Below are 20,606 nucleotides of genomic sequence, written 5' to 3'. Positions count from 1 at the left end.
GGGATCCTGAGTGGCGCAGCGGTCTAAGGCACTGCATCACAGTGCTAGAGGCGTCACTACAGACCCTGGTTTGATTCCAGGCTGTATCACAACCGGCTGTGATTGGGAGTCTCATAGGGCGGTGCGCAATTGGCCCAGCGTCATCCGGGTTTGGGCCATCATGGTAAATAAGAATTTGTTCTTAACTGACTAGCCTAGTTAAATAAATAAATAAATAACTTTTGACCAGGGCCCGTAGTGCACTATGTAGGGCTCCCATAGGGCTCTGGTCAAAACTAGTGCACTATATAGGGCTCCCATAGGGCTCTGGTCAAAACGAGTGCACTATATAGGGAATATAGTGCCATTTGGGATGAATCCAAGGTGAAATAATAGCCACACCTCTACGTAACATCGTCTTTATCAGTTAACATGTAGCACAGAGTCTCACTGCAAGTTGTCTTTTAGAAAACAGAACACACAGTGAACAAGGAAGTACATAAATATGACTTCTCATGAAACGGAGAGGCTATTCGCCTTCCTTAACAAATACTGACATAATAAAAGTATCAATACATTTTATAAGTTCTGTGTTTTAGATCTGCATGGGAGGTCATTGGTTTCTCTGGACTGAATGGTTTCTGTCAGCTAGTTCTGCCAGACCTAATAATGTCTATTCCAAATGGAACCCTATTCCCTATATAGTGCACTAGTTTTGACCAGAGCCCTGTGGGAGCCCTATGGGCCCTGGTAAAAAGTAGTGCACTATATAGGGAGTAGAGTTCCATTTGGGACTCACTAGCTGCATCTACAGATTAAACTGTCAACTCTAGAAACAGTGTGACCTATTTCTGTCATCATAGTTAATGTTATGACACTGAAACAAACAGAAACAGAGTACCTCTCTCTGGGTGCCATTAGGGAGGTAACCAGGGATACTAGTCTGGTGTTCTCATTGGCCTCTCTCTCTGTGTGTCCTAGTCTAATAAAGTCTACAGTCTCTACAAGGTTACAGAGTGAAATTCAACCGTTCAACATCACTATACCTTTAAACATCTGTGCCGAAGCTCTGAGTGAAATGATATGCATCTGACAATAGCCAGGTATCTATTCATTCATTCCTCATTCTGCCACTCAACGGAATGTTGAATGACAGCGGAATGTTCCACACTGGGTTTGGTTAAAGTTCCGGAACACTTGTAATGTTGTGCTCCAGAGTAACAGTGGTAGGAAGGATTCCATATTATTACAGACAACAACATGGTGTATACCATATCGCCCTGCAGCACTGCACACTGGTAGCTTCACAATTCACACGGCAGGGCACAACAATATTAGCACGGTAATTCACTTGACATTTATCAGTTTCACTTTACGATTGTGTGTGCGTGTGTGTGTGTGTGTGTTATTGGTGTTGATATGGCACACAGCCCCACAGAGAACAGCTACACAACACAACAACACAACAACATAACAACACAACAACACCTCAACTACATACAGGAGAATACTGCTAGGACCAGCTCTGTCTTCCCCAGTATGCTTCTCTAAGCACTTTCTTGGCCCACTTCTAAGTACACTTTTTAGTGCCCTTCAAAGTTCACAAAGTACACTGCGGAGTACATTTCTTCGTGCCCTTTAAAGTGCCCTTGGTAGTGTTTAAGTGTAAAGTCTGTAGTTTGTCCTGTGCCAGGTTCTCTTCCTCCTACAGACGTGTCTCAGAACTGGAGAGCACGTCGCCATTTTGTTCTTCTGGTTCTTTAATGAAGCGCTCCACTTCTGAGACCACCATTACGCTCTCAGGCCTGATCTCCTCCTTCTCTTTCTCTTCCTCCTTCTTTTTCTCACTGTCCTCCTCGTCCTCCTTCGCTTTCTCAACCGCTTCCTCCTTCATCTCCTTCACCTCCTCTTTCTCCTTCTCCTCCTTCATCTCCTTCACCTCCTCTTTCTCCTTCTCCTCCTTCATCTCCTTCACCTCCTCTTTCTCCTTCTCCTCCTTCATCTCCTTCACCTCCTCTTTCTCCCCCTTCTCTACTTCCTCCTCCTCCTCTTCCTCAGCGGCAACAGGCTTGTTGAGAAGCTCCATTTCCGCGGAAACCGTTCCGTTCTCCAGTTCCGCGGCGGGTTCCGAGGGCTTCTTCCTGATGAACAGGAAGTTACATGTGGCGAGGACCACGGCGGCGATAACCACCTCAATTCCTGCCAGCAGGAACACGTACATGTAGTTCTTAGTGGCGTCCAGCAGCCGACCTGAGGAGGGATGGACAGAGGGAGGAGGGGGAGGAGAGATTAAGGAAAAACAGGTGGAGCGAGGGAGGGAAAGAGACAGACGTGGAGAAAGGGAGAGGGGAGAGAGATCAGAGGGGAGAGGGAACTGGATAAATTCTCCATTATATTTATCTAACATTAACCCTAACCTAACCCTAACCTAACCCTAACCAAAACCAAACCCTAACCTAACCCTAACCTAACCCTAACCCTAACCCTAACCAAAACCAAACCTAACCCTAACCCTAACCAAAACCAAACCCTAAGCCAACCTCTCTGTTAATCCTGTGTGTACTAACCTGCTCCAGGTGGTCCCACCAGCACAGCAATAGCTTCCATGAGCAACACCAGCCCTATAGCGCTGGAGAATTTCTCCGTGCCAACGATCGCCATGAGAACCTCAAACTGTAGCGCCCCGACCATGCCGTAGGAGATGCCGAAGAACACACAGAACACCACCAGAGACGGGTAGTCCTTCGCCTGCAGGTGACATGGAAACCAGATAGTATTTACAGTAACATTTTACAGTATTTACAGGATACCAACAGTAACAGTATTGATACAAAATACAGTAACATTTTACAGTATTTACAGGATACCAACAGTAACAGTATTGATACAAAATACAGTAACATTTTACAGTATTTACAGGATACCAACAGTAACAGTATTGATACAAAATACAGTAACAACAGGGATGTTAACAACACATATGTATAGTTTAGATGCTGTATGTATCCTTAGTCAATACAGCAAACAACAATGTACACATGACAACCAAATCGACCTCAACAAGCCAACACATTACTGTAATTACATGTCCAGCCCTACCTGAGATCCCACCAGGTCAGTGCATCCATTGAAGAGCATGGCGAAGCTGAACAGGTAAACAACTCTGGGTCTGACCCACTTCAGCCCAGCGATGATGCCACAGGTGGGCCGGGCGAAGATATCTATGAAGCCTAGGATGGATAGGAGGAGGGCCGACTTCGTGTCTTCGTTGCCCAGCTCTTTGGCATAACTCACCACAAACACCGGCGGCACAAACAGACCCAGAACCTAGGATAGGATCAGAGGAACTTTTAACAATGTCAATTTGAAATGAAGGCAGACAATTGAATTGCAGTCAAATGACATGAATACAAAAATAAATTATAAAAATAGAACTATAACTTCTACTTTGCAGTTTATTGAGAAGTCATTTAAAATAAAGACCCTTTTTTTTCAATTATTGAATTGTAATTTCAGTTTTCTTAGGACTCTGGTCAAAAGTAGTGCACTATATAGGGAATAGGGTGCCATAGAGCTCTGGTCAGGAGTAGTGGACTATATAGGGAATAGGGTACCATAGAGCTCTGGTCAGGAGTAGTGGACTATATAGGGAATAGGGTGCCATTTGGGACATAACACAGTATTGTTCCTGTTCTGACTCACCATAATAGACGCAGCTACGGTGTAGATCAGGAAACCCCTATCCTTAAACACACTGAAGTCCAGGAGCGGTTTGGGTTTGGACGGGGTCTTCTCTACCTCCAACTCTTTCACCTCCTTCTCTACATCTTCCAGTTCCAGCTGGGGGGTTTTAGGAGGGGCCACTAGGGGCCTCATGAGGGCCGCACAAGCGCAGCAGTTGAGCAGTAGCCCCCCCAGGATGAGGAAGCCTCCTCTCCAACCGTACTGGTACTGCAACAGCTGGAAGAGACAGCAGGGTTAGGATTAAGGTCAGGGTTAAGGTCAAAGGTTAGAGGTGTAATGTAGAGGGGAGAGGCAGCAAAGGGTGATGGGGCTCCCAGCAGCAGGGCTATGGTTAGGGGTCAGACGTTAGAGGTCAGACGTTAGAGGTGTAGTGTAGTACCTGTCCCAGAGGTGATAAGCAGCAGAGGGCCACAGGGCTCCCAGCAGCAGCCAGGCCGTTAGCCAGGGGCCTCTTCTCACTGAAGTAGCGATTCAGCATGATCAGAGACGGCTGGAAGTTCAACGCCAAGCCCAGACCTGGAGGACAGGGGGACAGGAGAGGACAGTCAAAGAATTAGGAGACAGACAGTATCACATTGATGACGCTGACGTGTGTGTGTGTGTGTGTGTGTGTGTGTGTGTGTGTGTGTGTGTGTGTGTGTGTGTGTGTGTGTGTGTGTGTGTGTGTGTGTGTGTGTGTGTGTGTGTGTGTGTGTGTGTGTGTGTGTGTGGACCACCCTGTAATGACTCCAGTAGACAGGTAGATGTGGACCAACCTGTAATGACTCCAGTAGACAGGTAGATGTGGACCAACCTGTAATGACTCCAGTAGACAGGTAGATGTGGACCAACCTGTAATGACTCCAGTAGGGAGGTAGATGTGGACCAACCTGTAATGACTCCAGTAGACAGGTAGATGTGGACCAACCTGTAATGACTCCAGTAGACAGGTAGATGTGGACCAACCTGTAATGACTCCAGTAGGGAGGTAGATGTGGACCAACCTGTAATGACTCCAGTAGACAGGTAGATGTGGACCAACCTGTAATGACTCCAGTAGACAGGTAGATGTGGACCAACCTGTAACGACTCTAGTAGACAGATAGATGTGGACCAACCTGTAATGACTCCAGTGGGGAGGTAGATGTGGACCAACCTGTAATGACTCCAGTAGACAGGTAGATGTGGACCAACCTGTAATGACTCCAGTAGACAGGTAGATGTGGACCAACCTGTAATGACTCCAGTAGACAGGTAGATGTGGACCAACCTGTAATGACTCCAGTAGACAGGTAGATGTGGACCAACCTGTAATGACTCCAGTAGGGAGGTAGATGTGGACCAACCTGTAATGATTCCAGTAATGAGGTAGATGTGGACCAACCTGTAATGACTCCAGGAGACAGGTAGATGTGGACCAACCTGTAATGACTCCAGTAGACAGGTAGATGTGGACCAACCTGTAATGACTCCAGTAGACAGGTAGATGTGGACCAACCTGTAATGACTCCAGTAGACAGGTAGATGTGGACCAACCTGTAATGACTCCAGGAGACAGGTAGATGTGGACCAACCTGTAATGACTCCAGTAGGGAGGTAGATGTGGACCAACCTGTAATGACTCCAGTAGGGAGGTAAATGTGGACCAACCTGTAATGACTCCAGTAGACAGGTAGATGTGGACCAACCTGTAATGACTCCAGTAGACAGGTAGATGTGGATGATGCTGGTGGAGAAGGACGACAGAATCATCCCCAGAGAGGCAAAAAGTCCCCCCACCATCATCACTGGACGACACCCGTAACGATTCACCAACACACTGCACAGAGGACCTGCAGTGAGAGGAACACACACACATTGAATCTATGTGTCAGTGTGTGTGTGTGTGTTAGACAGTATCTGTGTACCTGTTTGTGTGTGTGTACCTGTTCGTGTCTGTGTGTGTACCTGTGTATGTGTGTGTACCTATTTGTGTGTGTGTGTACCTGTGTATGTGTGTACCTGTGTATGTGTGTGTACCTATTTGTGTGTGTGTGTACCTGTGTGTTTGTGTGTACCTGTTGTGTGTGTGTACATGTGTGTGTGTGTGTGTACCTATTTGTGTGTGTGTACCTGTGTGTGTGTGTGTGTACCTGTTTGTGTGTGTGTACGTGTGTGTGTGTGTGTGTGTGTGTGTGTGTGTGTGTGTGTGTGTGTGTGTGTGTGTGTGTGTGTGTGTGTGTGTGTGTGTGTGTGTGTGTGTGTGTGTGTGTGTACCTATTTGTGTGCGTGTACCTGTGTGCGTGTACCTGTGTGTGTGTGTGTGTGTGTGTGTGTGTGTGTGCGTGTGTGTGTACCTGTGTGTGTGTGTGTGTGTGTGTGTGTGTGTGTGTGTGTGTGTGTGTGTGTGTGTGTGTGTGTGTGTGTGTGTGTGTGTGTGTGTGTGTGTGTGTGCGTGCGTGTGCGTGCGTGTGCGTGTGTGTGGGTGTACCTGTTCTTTTTTTTCGAATTACCCCTTTTTCTCCCCAATTTCATGGTATCCAATTGGTAGTTACAGTCTTGACACAATGCCCACTTAACCCGGAAGCACCAATGTGTCGGAAGAAACACTGTACACCTGGCGACCGTGTCAGCGTGCATTGTGCCCGGCCCGCCACAGGAGTCGCTAGGGCGCGATGGGACAAGAACATCCCTGCTGGCCAAACCCTCCCCTAACCGGGACGACGCAGGGTCAATTGTGCGCCGCCCCATGGGTCTCCCAGTCGCGGCCGGCTGCGACAGAGCCTGGATCTCTAGTGGCACAACTAGTACTGCGATGCAGAGAGTCTTCGACCACCGCACCACTCGGGAGCCCCCCCCCTGTGTACCTGCCTGCGTGTGTGTGTACATTCTCTACCTGTGCCGTAGAGCATAGCCAGCAGTATAGATGAGATCCATGCTGTGTCGCTGTACCCCACTTCGAACTCTCTGATCAGTTCCTTGAAGAACACGCTGACAGCCTTGGGGAAGGCGTAGGAGAACCCAGTGATGACGAAACAGCCGGACAGCACAGCCCAGCCCCACCCCCCGTCTGGTGCCTTCACCCCCCCAGGTCCCTCGTCCACTACCACACCTCCCATGGTCCTCTAAGTTTAGATCTGAGAGGAGAGAGAGGAGGGGTGGGTTATAGTATAGCTAACTCGGGGGGTAGTCCTAACCGGGACTCGAACCCAGGTCCAGCGTCTGTCAACCCAACACCTTAGCTGTTACACCAAGAGATCCAAAGCTCTTGACGAGGTTGCTAGGTGTTGGGATTAAAGGTCGCTACAATAGAAATACAATTCATAGAGCATGCATAATCAGCGTAGATATAGCATTGTATACTGGTAGTAACAGAACTTCCTAACCATGTTGTCATTGCCTTAATTATTACTGTGTTGAATTTTATTTAACCTTTATTTAACTAGGCAAGTCAGTTAAGAACAAATTCTTATTTACAATGACAGCCTACACCAGCCAAACCCTGTGACGATGCTGGGCCAATGGTGAGCCGCCCTATGGGACTCCCAATCAGGGTGCCTGTAGTGATGCCTCTAGCCCTGAGATGCAGTGCCTTAGACCACTGCACCACTCGGGAGCCCCTAGATGAATAAATGTTGCTGAATAAATGATATATTGATTAAATGAAATATTGATTAACAGAATTGTATAAAGTGGCTTGGTCTTGGCCTGTATTCATTGTGCAACAGCAGGTTGGAATACGGTCAGCAACAATTATTTAAACCAGACAGAAAAGTTCAATATAAATACAATCCATTATTTACTCTCCATATACCAGCCAGGTGACCTTGCAAACCTGGAGGACACTACAGTATTGCAATCATCTTTGCTGTGTGTGTACTTTCAGCAATGTATTCTGCTTACCCCCATATACACACAGTCTGTAATAATCACACTCACCACCACCATCACAATATATTAGATTTACAAAACATAGCTACAGGAGCCCGACTGATTACACCGAGTAATGGCTAGCCATGGCTCGACGGAGAGCCGTAATGGACTCTGGAGATTTACAGTTTCACTTCAGCAATGGAGAAAGCAATTGGTTTTAGTGCCACCGCCACACATCAGCAACCATGGCAGGCCCCCCCCCAGGCCAAGCATTATCTGAGGGATATTTATGACCAAGTGTCACGATCGTCTTGCTGTGAGAGAGAGGACCAAGGCGCAGCGTGTGCAAAATACATCTTCTTTTATTATAGAAGAGAGAAAAAACAAGAAACGAACAACTATACAAAAACTAACAAAATAACAAACTGACGACCGTGAAGCTATACATATAAATAGTGCTGACACAAACACTACACATAGACAATTACCCACAACCAGCTAAAGCCTATGGCTGCCTTAAATATGGCTCCCAATCAGAGACAACAATAACCAGCTGTCTCTAATTGAGAACCAATTCAGGCAACCATAGACTTTCCTAAACACCTACACTGAACACTAAACCATCTACTATACTTAACCCCCTAAACCAAACACCCTAGACAATACAAAAACACATACTTCACCATGTCAGACCCTGACCTAACTAAAATAATAATGAAAACAAAGATAACTAAGGCCAGGGTGTGACACCAAGACACCATCGATACAGAGAGCTAGCCACACACACACACACACACACACACACACACACACACACACACACACACACACACACACACACACACACACACACACACACACACACACACACACACAGGTAAGAGTTATCTGTGCTGTTCAGCAGTTTCTCAGATACGATGGATTTAACTTCCCTAAACATAATGGGGCTCTTCTGATATGTCTGAGGGTGTATTCAATGCCAAATCCTATAAAACATTTTACACTATTTTTTCCTATAAGGGGTTGTTAGTGGGACTGTTAATACACTAATGAGCTTTCTGAGAACTATGTCTGATGTGTCTAGTCTATAGAGGTTATTAGTAGAACTATGTCTGGTGTGTCTATAGAGGTTATTAGTAGAACTATGTCTGGTGTGTCTATAGAGGTTATTAGTAGAACTATGTCTGGTGTGTCTAGTCTATAGAGGTTATTAGTAGAACTATGTCTGGTGTGTCTAGTCTATAGAGGTTATTAGTAGAACTATGTCTGGTGTGTCTAGTCTATAGAGGTTATTAGTAGAACTATGTCTGGTGTGTCTAGTCTATAGAGGTTATTAGTAGAACTATGTCTGGTGTATCTAGTCTACAGAGGTTATTAGTAGAACTATGTCTGGTGTATCTAGTCTATAGAGGTTATTAGTAGAACTATGTCTGGTGTGTCTATAGAGGTTATTAGTAGAACTATGTCTGGTGTGTCTATAGAGGTTATTAGTAGAACTATGTCTGGTGTGTCTATAGAGGTTGTTAGTAGAACTATGTCTGGTGTGTCTAGTCTACAGAGGTTGTTAGTAGAACTATGTCTGGTGTGTCTAGTCTATAGAGGTTATTAGTAGAACTATGTCTGGTGTGTCTAGTCTATAGAGGTTATTAGTAGAACTATGTCTGGTGTGTCTAGTCTACAGAGGTTATTAGTAGAACTATGTCTGATGTGTCTAGTCTACAGAGGTTATTAGTAGAACTATGTCTGATGTGTCTAGTCTATAGAGGTTATTAGTAGAACTATGTCTGGTGTATCTAGTCTATAGAGGTTATTAGTAGATCTATGTCTGATGTGTCTATAGAGGTTATTAGTAGAACTATGTCTGATGTGTCTATAGAGGTTATTAGTAGAACTATGTCTGGTGTATCTAGTCTACAGAGGTTGTTAGTAGAACTATGTCTGGTGTGTCTATAGAGGTTATTAGTAGAACTATGTCTGGTGTATCTAGTCTACAGAGGTTGTTAGTAGAACTATGTCTGGTGTGTCTATAGAGGTTATTAGTAGAACTATGTCTGGTGTGTCTAGTCTATAGACGTTGTTAGTAGAACTATGTCTGGTGTATCTATAGAGGTTATTAGTAGAACTATGTCTGGTGTGTCTATAGAGGTTATTAGTAGAACTATGTCTGGTGTGTCTAGTCTACAGAGGTTGTTAGTAGAACTATGTCTGGTGTATCTATAGAGGTTGTTAGTAGAACTATGTCTGGTGTGTCTATAGAGGTTATTAGTAGAACTATGTCTGATGTGTCTAGTCTACAGAGGTTGTTAGTAGAACTATGTCTGATGTGTCTAGTCTACAGAGGTTGTTAGTAGAACTATGTCTGATGTGTCTAGTCTACAGAGGTTGTTAGTAGAACTATGTCTGATGTGTCTATAGAGGTTATTAGTAGAACTATGTCTGGTGTGTCTAGTCTATAGAGGTTATTAGTAGAACTATGTCTGGTGTATCTAGTCTACAGAGGTTATTAGTAGAACTATGTCTGATGTGTCTAGTCTATAGAGGTTGTTAGTAGAACTATGTCTGGTGTGTCTAGTCTATAGAGGTTATTAGTAGAACTATGTCTGATGTGTCTACAGAGGTTATTAGTAGAACTATGTCTGGTGTGTCTATAGAGGTTATTAGTAGAACTATGTCTGGTGTGTCTATAGAGGTTATTAGTAGAACTATGTCTGGTGTGTCTATAGAGGTTATTAGTAGAACTATGTCTGGTGTGTCTATAGAGGTTATTAGTAGAACTATGTCTGGTGTGTCTAGTCTACAGAGGTTATTAGTAGAACTATGTCTGGTGTGTCTAGTCTATAGAGGTTATTAGTAGAACTATGTCTGGTGTGTCTAGTCTATAGAGGTTATTAGTAGAACTATGTCTGGTGTGTCTATAGAGGTTGTTAGTAGAACTATGTCTGGTGTGTCTAGTCTATAGAGGTTATTAGTAGAACTATGTCTGGTGTGTCTAGTCTACAGAGGTTATTAGTAGAACTATGTCTGGTGTGTCTAGTCTATAGACGTTGTTAGTAGAACTATGTCTGGTGTGTCTATAGAGGTTATTAGTAGAACTATGTCTGGTGTGTCTAGTCTATAGACGTTGTTAGTAGAACTATGTCTGGTGTGTCTAGTCTATAGACGTTATTAGTAGAACTATGTCTGGTGTGTCTAGTCTACAGAGGTTATTAGTAGAACTATGTCTGGTGTGTCTAGTCTATAGACGTTGTTAGTAGAACTATGTCTGGTGTGTCTAGTCTATAGACGTTGTTAGTAGAACTATGTCTGGTGTGTCTAGTCTACAGAGGTTATTAGTAGAACTATGTCTGGTGTGTCTATAGAGGTTATTAGTAGAACTATGTCTGGTGTGTCTAGTCTATAGACGTTGTTAGTAGAACTATGTCTGGTGTGTCTAGTCTATAGAGGTTATTAGTAGAACTATGTCTGGTGTGTCTATAGAGGTTGTTAGTAGAACTATGTCTGGTGTATCTAGTCTATAGAGGTTATTAGTAGAACTATGTCTGGTGTGTCTAGTCTATAGACGTTGTTAGTAGAACTATGTCTGGTGTGTCTAGTCTATAGAGGTTATTAGTAGAACTATGTCTGGTGTGTCTAGTCTACAGAGGTTGTTAGTAGAACTATGTCTGGTGTGTCTATAGAGGTTATTAGTAGAACTATTGTCACACCCTGGCCTTAGTTATCTTTGTTTTCATTATTATTTTAGTTAGGTCAGGGTGTGACATGGGGAAGTATGTGTTTTGGTTTGTCTAGGGGTTTGTAGGTTTAATGGGGCAATATCATGTCTAGGGTTTTGTATGTCTATGGCTGCCTGGATTGGTTCTCAATTAGAGACAGCTGTGGTTTATTGTCTCTAATTGGGAGCCATATTTAAGGCAGTCATGGGCATCATGTGTTTGTGGGTAATTGTCTATGTGTAGTGTTTGTGTCAGCACTATTTGTCTTTATAGCTTCACGGTCGTCAGTTTGTTATTTTGTTAGTTTGTGTATAGTGTTCGTTTTTGTGTTTTTCCCTCTTCTAATAAAAGGAAGATGTATTTTGCACACGCTGCGCCTTGGTCCTCTCTCTCACCATTAGACGATCGTGACAACTATGTCTGGTGTGTCTAGTCTATAGAGGTTATTAGTAGATCTATGTCTGATGTGTCTAGTCTATAGAGGTTGTTAGTAGAACTATGTCTGGTGTGTCTAGTCTATAGAGGTTATTAGTAGAACTATGTCTGGTGTGTCTAGTCTACAGAGGTTGTTAGTAGAACTATGTCTGATGTGTCTAGTCTACAGAGGTTATTAGTAGAACTATTTCTGATGTGTCTAGTCTATAGAGGTTATTAGTAGAACTATGTCTGGTGTGTCTAGTCTATAGAGGTTATTAGTAGAACTATGTCTGGTGTGTCTAGTCTATAGAGGTTATTAGTAGAACTATGTCTGGTGTGTCTAGTCTATAGAGGTTGTTAGTAGAACTATGTCTGGTGTGTCTATAGAGGTTATTAGTAGAACTATGTCTGGTGTGTCTATAGAGGTTATTAGTAGAACTATGTCTGATGTGTCTATAGAGGTTATTAGTAGAACTATGTCTGATGTGTCTATAGAGGTTATTAGTAGAACTATGTCTGGTGTGTCTATAGAGGTTATTAGTAGAACTATGTCTGATGTGTCTAGTCTATAGAGGTTATTAGTAGAACTATGTCTGGTGTGTCTATAGAGGTTATTAGTAGAACTATGTCTGATGTGTCTAGTCTATAGAGGTTATTAGTAGAACTATGTCTGATGTGTCTAGTCTACAGAGGTTATTAGTAGAACTATGTCTGATGTGTCTAGTCTATAGAGGTTATTAGTAAAACTATGTCTGATGTGTCTAGTCTACAGAGGTTGTTAGTAGAACTATGTCTGGTGTATCTAGTCTATAGAGGTTATTAGTAGAACTATGTCTGGTGTGTCTATAGAGGTTATTAGTAGAACTATGTCTGGTGTGTCTAGTCTACAGAGGTTGTTAGTAGAACTATGTCTGATGTGTCTAGTCTATAGAGGTTGTTAGTAGAACTATGTCTGATGTGTCTCGTCTAGCAGCGGGCCTATAGCCTAACTGACACCTGTTGTAGCCCAATTAGAGCTTATAACCTAATACAGATCCTGCGCCAGAACATTCCGGGTTCTTTCAATCACATTAATCTCTCTAATCCGCCTGTCTGCCTCCCTTTCTATCTGTCTTGATTTGAGCTATTGCTAGTGAAGTGCAACATTTTTATCAAGCGTCACGTGGCCCGGTCCCGAAGCTGTCACTACCGAACTTGCAACATTGTATCAACTAGCCTATTCTGGGCCCTCAGAGTTTCCCACGCTTGGTGATGTTGGAAAGATTTTTCAAATACTGAGGAACTATCAATTGCAATGGGTGTTTTTTTATTTAACCAGGTAAGTTGACTGAGAACACATTCTCATTTTACAGAAACAACCTGGGGAATAGTTACAGGGGAGAGGAAGGGGGATGAATGAGCCAATTGTAAGCTGGTGATGATTAGGTGGCCATGATGGTATGAGGGCCAGATTGGGAATTTAGCCAGGACACCAGAGTTAACACCCCTACTCTTACAATACGAGCCCTGGGATCTTTAGTGACCACAGAGAGTCAGGACACCAGTTTAACGTCCCATCTGAAAGTCAGCACCCTACACAAGGCAATGTCCCCAATCACTGCCTTTTAGCGTTAAGATATTTTTTTTTTCGACCAGAGGAAAGAGTGCCTCCTACTGGCCCTCCAACACCACTTCCAGCAGCATCTGGTCTCCCATCCAGGGACGAACACTGCTTAGCTCCGTGATTGGGAGTCCCATAGGGCGGCACACAATTGGCCCAGCGGTTTGGCCAGGGTAGGCGTCATTGGAAATAAGAATTTGTTCTGAACTGACTTGCCTAGTTAAAGAAAGGTTAGATAAATACAAATAAAACATCTGGGGTCGCTCTCCTTTCCCGCGCATCCTTGGAATGTCTTCACATGGACAAGTTTCAAGCCAAAGGGACGGATTGACCGTGACACAGTTCTGTTTCCATCTTGAAGAAAGACTGATACTGAGAACCCAAACAAAGACATTCCCCTTTAAGACCCGACGTATAGGCCTATCTCATAAATAGACCTGCTACCATAGCCCACTGTGTTGTGAGGGCATAACGGTCCTTTGAATGCCTAACCTACAGCAAATATAGTATTATAAAAACAGCAGTATTAACAAATGTTTTATTTGAATGTCCAAAAACCTATGAGCTGTGTAAGACAAGACGTAGACTGCGCTCCGAAAGTGTTATAGAGAGACGGTGCGCGCATCACTGGCGGTTATGGAAAGCCAAAAGCTATAAGGGGTTGTCACTAGTTACCACAGCCACAAAGTCAAAATTGGCTGACTTCAGGTCGTCAGTTGGACGATGTTTCCTCCGACACGTTGGTGCGACTGGCTTCCGGGTTAAGCGAGCAGTGTGTCAAGAAGAAGTGCGGCTTGGCAGGGCTGTGTTTCGGACGCATGGTTTTCGACCTTCGCCTCTCCCTTGTCGGTAGGGTAGTTACAGAGATGAGACAAGATTGTAACTACCAATTGGATATCACGAAATTGGGGCGAAAAAAGGGGGTAAAGTAAAAAGTAAAAAATCAAATCAAAATAAACCTACTGAACCACATCAACCTTCCCATCATTATTATCATCACACTTCACAGAACTCTCCTTTAACAGAAAATTCCGAGGTGAACGCAGCCCTCCGATTTCACTGTTTGACGTTTATGTTCTTATTAGGGTCCCTGCTTTATGAAATGATGATCATGTGCATAAGATAACAGGGGCTGTGGTCATTCACTGGACAGGACAGAGATGGATTCACTCACCGTAAAGTAGAGTACAATCACCTAGCAACGCGGTACAGCAAGTCAGCCTGTGTTGGTGCGTCTGGAACGTGACCGACGTGCTGAATCGACCAAACTATGATTTATAACAACGTGTTATGGGGATCATGGATGATATTCTCCCTCTCTCTCTCTCTCTCTCTCTCCCTCTCTCGCTCTATCTCTCCCTCTCTCGCGCTCTCTCTCTCCCTCTCTCTCCGTCTCTGGATCTCTCTCTCTCTCTCTCCCTCTCTCTCCCTCTCTCTCTCTCACACACACACAGTATTGCGCAGTTAACCTTGTGGGGACATACAATTCAGTCCCATTCAAAATCCTATTTTCCTTAACCCCTAACCCTAAACTTAACCCTAACCGTGACCCAAAAACCTAACCCTAATCCTAACCCGAACCATACAACTAACCCTAGCTCCTAACCGTAAACCTAATTCTAACCCTAACACTAATTCTAACCTTAACCCTAAACCCCCCAGAAATAGCATTTGACCAGGTGGGGACCAACAAAATGTACCCAGTTGGTCAGATGTTTTTTTGTCTACTATTCCTGTGGGGACTTCTGGTCCCCACAAGTATATTTAAACACTTCTAAACACACACACACACACACACACACACACACACACACACACACACACACACACACACACACACACACACACACACACACACACACACACACACACACACACACACACACACACACACACACCTGGTCCCTGAGAGATGTGGAGTGAGAATACATGGTTTCAGCTGCAAGGTATTGTTACATCAGCTGAGCAACTCTGCGCAGATGCTAATGTGGGGACCAGGCAGAAGAACCACATACAATATTTCATAATAGACTCTTGAAATAGTGAGATAGCCAACGAAACGAGGATTGAAGTGAAAGTAAAAGCACATTACAGGTGAGCGCGTTCATCAGGTGTGCGCGTTCATAGTGAAGTATGTTGGTGCGCTCAAAATAGAGTTTGGCATCTCCAAACTCACAGACACATGACACGGACCTGGTGTGATATCGATAGCCTACTTCATATTCTTTTCATCCCACATAGCTTGTTGGGGGACATGGGGACTCTAGAACTGGGCTAGATATAGGCCTACAATATAGAGATTTGCCGGAGCTATGTCATCTAGGCTACGTCACTACAGTCGCCCCATTCTGCGATGATGCGCAAAGTTCCATCTGAGCGTTCGTTTTGGCGCATAGCCTGCATGTTTATCCTGTTGTTAACTTGACCGTTGTAGTCTTCACAATTTTTTAAAAAATATATTAAGCCTACGTGTAACCAAAAACAGACTTACCGAAGCTACAGGTGTATATTTAAGCCTCAGCGGTTGTGATAGACATCGTCTATTTTATGATGTTGATGGCGACACGCTGTTCGGAGAGGGACCTGTTGTTACACCCCCCCAACCGGTCCCCGGTTGGCCGGTGTCACGACTATAGCGCACACCCAGCTGAATGAATGGCCTGTCACTTATTATAAGGGGTAATAACGGCTTTATAATATACTATTTTTTGTCAATAATAAAATGACATGCCCTGATGCCTACTTATAAAATAATATAAATAGACACATTCTTAAAAGGTCATTTACTAAAAATAATAATTTCATAATCTCTCATCCTTCCATCCCTTCTCTCTGGCAAAATGACATATTTTTGATAGTCTCCATCATTACATAGCCTCAGTTACTCAACCGACCTTCCAGACAGTCAGCAACAGCATGGTTGGTACCCAATTCCATACAAAATAACTATATCCCATTGTGGCAGCTGAGGAGGATTTCTCACTCCCATCATCATCATCATCATCATCATCATCATCTTCATTATAACAGATAATAATCAAATCATCGTGTCATCGTTATCCTGTTGCCCCTCTGCCCCTCTTCCAACAATGATTTCCTTTACAGCCTATAATGACAGTGCTCGTGGTACCTACCTTAGGGATGCTCTGATCGCTGAGCTCAGAACGGTCTGTATGCTATCCTGGTCGCTCCCTCTACCACCTTGTACTGTTCTATCACGTTCACTCCGGCACGTATGAGAACTGCGACGTCAGCGAAGTGAAAAAAGGAAACTCCCCCACTTACTCACCACTACAGAGATAGTACAGGGTCCTAGTGTCGGCAGGGTTTAGAGTGACAGCCCGTTTCCTGTTTGGTGGTTGGTGACGCAACAGTGACTGTAACTGATGTATTCATTTCCTGTTCTATTTCCTGTATTCTTTTAGTATTTTCTCCACTTATGGTCTCATAATAGGTCAATTAACAGATATTTTTTAGAGCTGGGATGCTTGGAGGAAAACATACACAGTTGCATCTCTCTCTCTCTCTCTGTGTGTGTGTGTGTGTGTGCGTGTGTGTGTGTGTGTGTGTGTGTGTGTGTGTGTGTGTGTGTGTGTGTGTGTGTGTGTGTGTGTGTGTGTGTGTGTGTGTGTGTGTGTGTGTGTGTGTGTGGAGTCATGACACCATTATGGGCAGCATGTCACAAGATTGTGAATAGCTGGATGCTGTGTGGAAACTTAAAGGATAGGACATAATGAGTGAAACACCTATAGGTTCCAGTCAGTCTGTACCTCTCAACCTAGCCTGGGTGCCAGTCAGTCTATACCTCTCAACCTAGCCTGGGTTCCAGTCAGTCTGTACCTCTCAACCTAGCCTGGGTGCCAGTCAGTCTGTACCTCTCAACCTAGCCTGGGTTCCAGTCAGTCTGTACCTCTCAACCTAGCCTGGGTGCCAGTCAGTCTGTACCTCTCAACCTAGCCTGGGTTCCAGTCGGTCCGTACCTCTCAACCTAGCCTGGGTGCCAGTCAGTCTATACCTCTCAACCTAGCCTGGGTGCCAGTCGGTCCGTACCTCTCATCCTAGCCTGGGTGCCAGTCGGTCTGTACCTCTCATCCTAGCCTGGGTTCCAGTCAGTCTGTACCTCTCAACCTAGCCTGTGTGCCAGTCAGTCTATACCACTCAACCTAGCCTGGGTTCCAGTCAGTCTGTACCTCTCAACCTAGCCTGGGTGCCAGTCAGTCTGTACCTCTCAACCTAGCCTGGGTGCCAGTCAATCTGTACCTCTTAACCTAGCCTGGGTGCCAGTGTTGGGCTTGACAATGATAGTAACAGAGTTGGCAAGAACACAAACAGATCTACTCTGTCCAAAATTGGATCATAATTTGGAAATTGTGCCAATTTCATATCCATTGCTTCTCAGGACCCTTTTCATTGACCTTAGTCTGACTCTGTAAGCACCTTCACCAAGCTATTTAAATCAGTCCAACCGCTTTCAATCAACACATTAATGTAGCATTGTAAGTGGTCTGAGAGCTGTCTAGGAATGGATAGACGCCTGCCAAAAGGATCTCTTGGCTCACAGCACTACAGCTATTTGACTCTACTCTCTATCAATATCTATGACGTGCTGACACTACCACTACTACTCTACCAGCCTGGTCTCATAGACTAGACGTCAAATAGTCAACATAAAGCCGAGACACTCAAATTAGTATGATATGTTAGGTTTAATATGGTTACTTAAGGCAAACACAAAAGTAGAGTAGTTGGGAGGGATGGAGGGGTGGGCATATAACGCAAAAAGGTTGTGAGTTTGAATCTCATCACAGACAACTTTAGCATTTTAGCTAATTAGTAACTTTTCAACTAGTTACAACTTTTTAGATACTTTGCAACTACTTAGCCTCTTAGCTAACCCTTCCCCTAACCCTAACCTTAAACCCTTTAACCTAACTCCTAAACTTAACCCTAACCCCTAACCTAGCTAACGTTAGCCAGCTAGCTAACGTTAGCCACCTAGCTAGAATTCGTAACGTATCATACATTTGGCAAATTGGTAAATTATTGTGCGTTTTGCAAATTCTTAACATATTGTACGTTTTGTAAAATTGTAACATATGAATTGTAATTCGTAACATATCATACTTAATGGGTGATGGACATTCACAAATGAGTGCATACCATGCAAAACATAACATATCATACTAAACGGAGCGTCTCGGATTTACGTAAAGAATATTGCGAAGTGCTCTGAGACCAGGTTGACTCTACACTACTCTCTATCAATATCTATGACATGCTGATACCCATAGTACTACTCTCACTCAATCACACTATGGAACCATTAGGTCAGACTCAGAGGACAGAGGGAACTCTGATGATGCTATTGGGACTGGGTATTAGTCAATAACTTAGACTACTGCATATGCTGTAGTCTAACACAACACAACACATTGGCACATTACGGTGTATTTTATAAAGGGCTCTGTCTGTGGTCTCTTATCCACTGACCCCATAAAGAAGGCCTGAGGACATCATGTGTATCGATCACAGCTGCTGTCGAACAGAGAGCTCACCGGGGAACTGTAGCTGAGTGAAGAGCATGCTGGGAGATGGAGTAACACGGTGGAAGAATTCAGCAATGTCATTACCTAGAATTCCCTGAATAGTTTGTTTCCAGTCTAGGTAGGTTGTGTAAGTAATGCTGTTTCCACCATCGTTGATGTGTGCTTTCATAAGTAAACAGAAACAAACACTACAGGCCAATCTATTTCCATAATAACCAATAGACGGTCCATCTCTGGTTTGTCTAGGTAAACATGATGATCAGTTACGCACACGCACACGCACGCACACACACACATAGAAAGACAATATATCTACATTGTAGTCATTTATCTAATCTATTTATAGTATTTTTATGGTATTAACATCCATAGCAGGTTGGTATAAAGCAGTCCTACAGTAGTCCTACAGTATGAACACTGCAGAGGTCACAGTGACTGTATGGTGTTATAGAAGGGGATCCTGGGGGGCCTCTACATGTTTTCACTGCCAGGTTAGGAAGGGGATCCTGGGGGGCCTCTACATGTTTTCCCTGCCAGGTTAGGAAGGGGACCCTGGGGGGCCTCTACATGTTTTCACTGCCAGGTTAGGAAGGGGATCCTGGGGGGCCTCTACATGTTTTCACTGCCAGGTTAGGAAGGGGATCCTGGGGGGCCTCTACATGTTTTCACTGCCAGGTTAGGAAGGGGATCCTGGGGGGCCTCTACATGTTTTCACTGCCAGGTTAGGAAGGGGACTCTGGGGGGCCTCTACATGTTTTCATTGCCAGGTTAGGAAGGGGACCCTGGGGGGCCTCTACATGTTTTCCCTGCCAGGTTAGGAAGGGGACCCTGGGGGGCCTCTACATGTTTTCACTGCCAGGTTAGGAAGGGGACCCTGGGGGGCCTCTACATGTTTTCACTGCCAGGTTAGGAAGGGGATCCTGGGGGGCCTCTACATGTTTTCACTGCCAGGTTAGGACATCTGTGTGTGTGTGTGTGTCTGTGTGTCTGTGTGTGTGTGTGTCTGCGTTTTTGTGTGTGTGTGTCTGCGTTTTTGTGTGTGTGTGTCTATGTCTGTCTGTCTGTCTGTCTGTCTGTCTGTCTGTCTGTCTGTCTGTCTGTCTGTCTGTCTGTCTGTCTGTCTGTCTGTCTGTCTGTCTGTCTGTCTGTCTGTCTGTCTGTCTGTGTGTGTGTGTGTGTGTCTGTGTGTGTGTGTGTGTGTGTGTAGATGTGGGGGATGTGGTTTGGCTATTTGTGTTTACGTGTGTGTGCGTGGTTCTATGGGTGTGTACTGGTAAACCCTTGAGAGGATGTGTCGGTATACAAATTGTTAATTGTAGAACCAGTAAAAGGAACCCGTAAGAAAACCCCCACAGTATTTGTATACCTCATAACAGTATGACTCACCCCTTGAGAGCGCATGTGTCAGTTATATGGACTCAGTATAGAAATAGTTAGTGTAGAGTTGTATAAGAAAAGTCCTTATAAAAGCCCTTCTGTATAACAGCATGATGCAACACTCTGTAATGGAACAGGAACGAGGGATGGGAGAGAAAAACTGCAGAGGATGAATAGAGGAATCAGGTGTTTTATTTCACTGACGTTACACATACCTGTCCTGTTTGAATAAACCAGGGGGAGTGGCCTGGTCTCTGACAGGAACGAACCTGTCCTGTTTGAATAAACAGGGGGAGTGGCCTGGTCTCTGACAGGAACGAACCTGTCCTGTTTGAATAAACCAGGGGGAGTGGCCTGGTCTCTGACAGGAACGAACCTGTCCTGTTTGAATAAACAGGG

General features: G+C 44.4%; 1 protein-coding gene across 1 annotated transcript; it reads right to left on the bottom strand.

Moving 5' to 3' along the window:
* Positions 1-384: 384 nt before the first annotated feature.
* On the bottom strand, positions 385-16,528 carry LOC120042782 (monocarboxylate transporter 4-like). Its single transcript, XM_038987589.1, has 9 exons — positions 16,419-16,528; positions 6,578-6,818; positions 5,391-5,534; positions 4,103-4,239; positions 3,682-3,939; positions 3,079-3,306; positions 2,547-2,727; positions 1,943-2,229; positions 385-1,894 (listed from the first exon to the last, which is right to left on the bottom strand). The coding sequence occupies exons 2-9, from the start codon at positions 6,798-6,800 to the stop codon at positions 1,685-1,687; spliced, it is 1,668 nt and encodes a 555-aa protein (XP_038843517.1). The 5' UTR covers positions 6,801-6,818; positions 16,419-16,528; the 3' UTR covers positions 385-1,684.
* Positions 16,529-20,606: the final 4,078 nt, after the last annotated feature.

The sequence above is a fragment of the Salvelinus namaycush genome, unplaced genomic scaffold (genome assembly GCF_016432855.1).
Source record: "Salvelinus namaycush isolate Seneca unplaced genomic scaffold, SaNama_1.0 Scaffold78, whole genome shotgun sequence".
In the NCBI taxonomy this organism is placed as follows: domain Eukaryota; kingdom Metazoa; phylum Chordata; class Actinopteri; order Salmoniformes; family Salmonidae; genus Salvelinus; species Salvelinus namaycush.
The sequence above is the reverse complement of the archived record's forward strand: the minus strand, read 5'-3'. Positions and strand labels throughout refer to the sequence as shown.

Excerpts from the sequence above, each read along its gene's own strand:
- LOC120042782 (XM_038987589.1), bottom strand. The coding sequence starts at position 6,800 with ATGGGAGGTGTGGTAGTGGACGAGGGACCTGGGGGGGTGAAGGCACCA. Across the intron at positions 4,240-5,390 it reads GTCTACTGGAGTCATTACAG|GTCTGGGCTTGGCGTTGAAC; the intron begins GTTGGTCCACAT and ends CCTGTCCTCCAG. Across the intron at positions 2,230-2,546 it reads GGTGGGACCACCTGGAGCAG|GTCGGCTGCTGGACGCCACT; the intron begins GTTAGTACACAC and ends ATCCCTCCTCAG.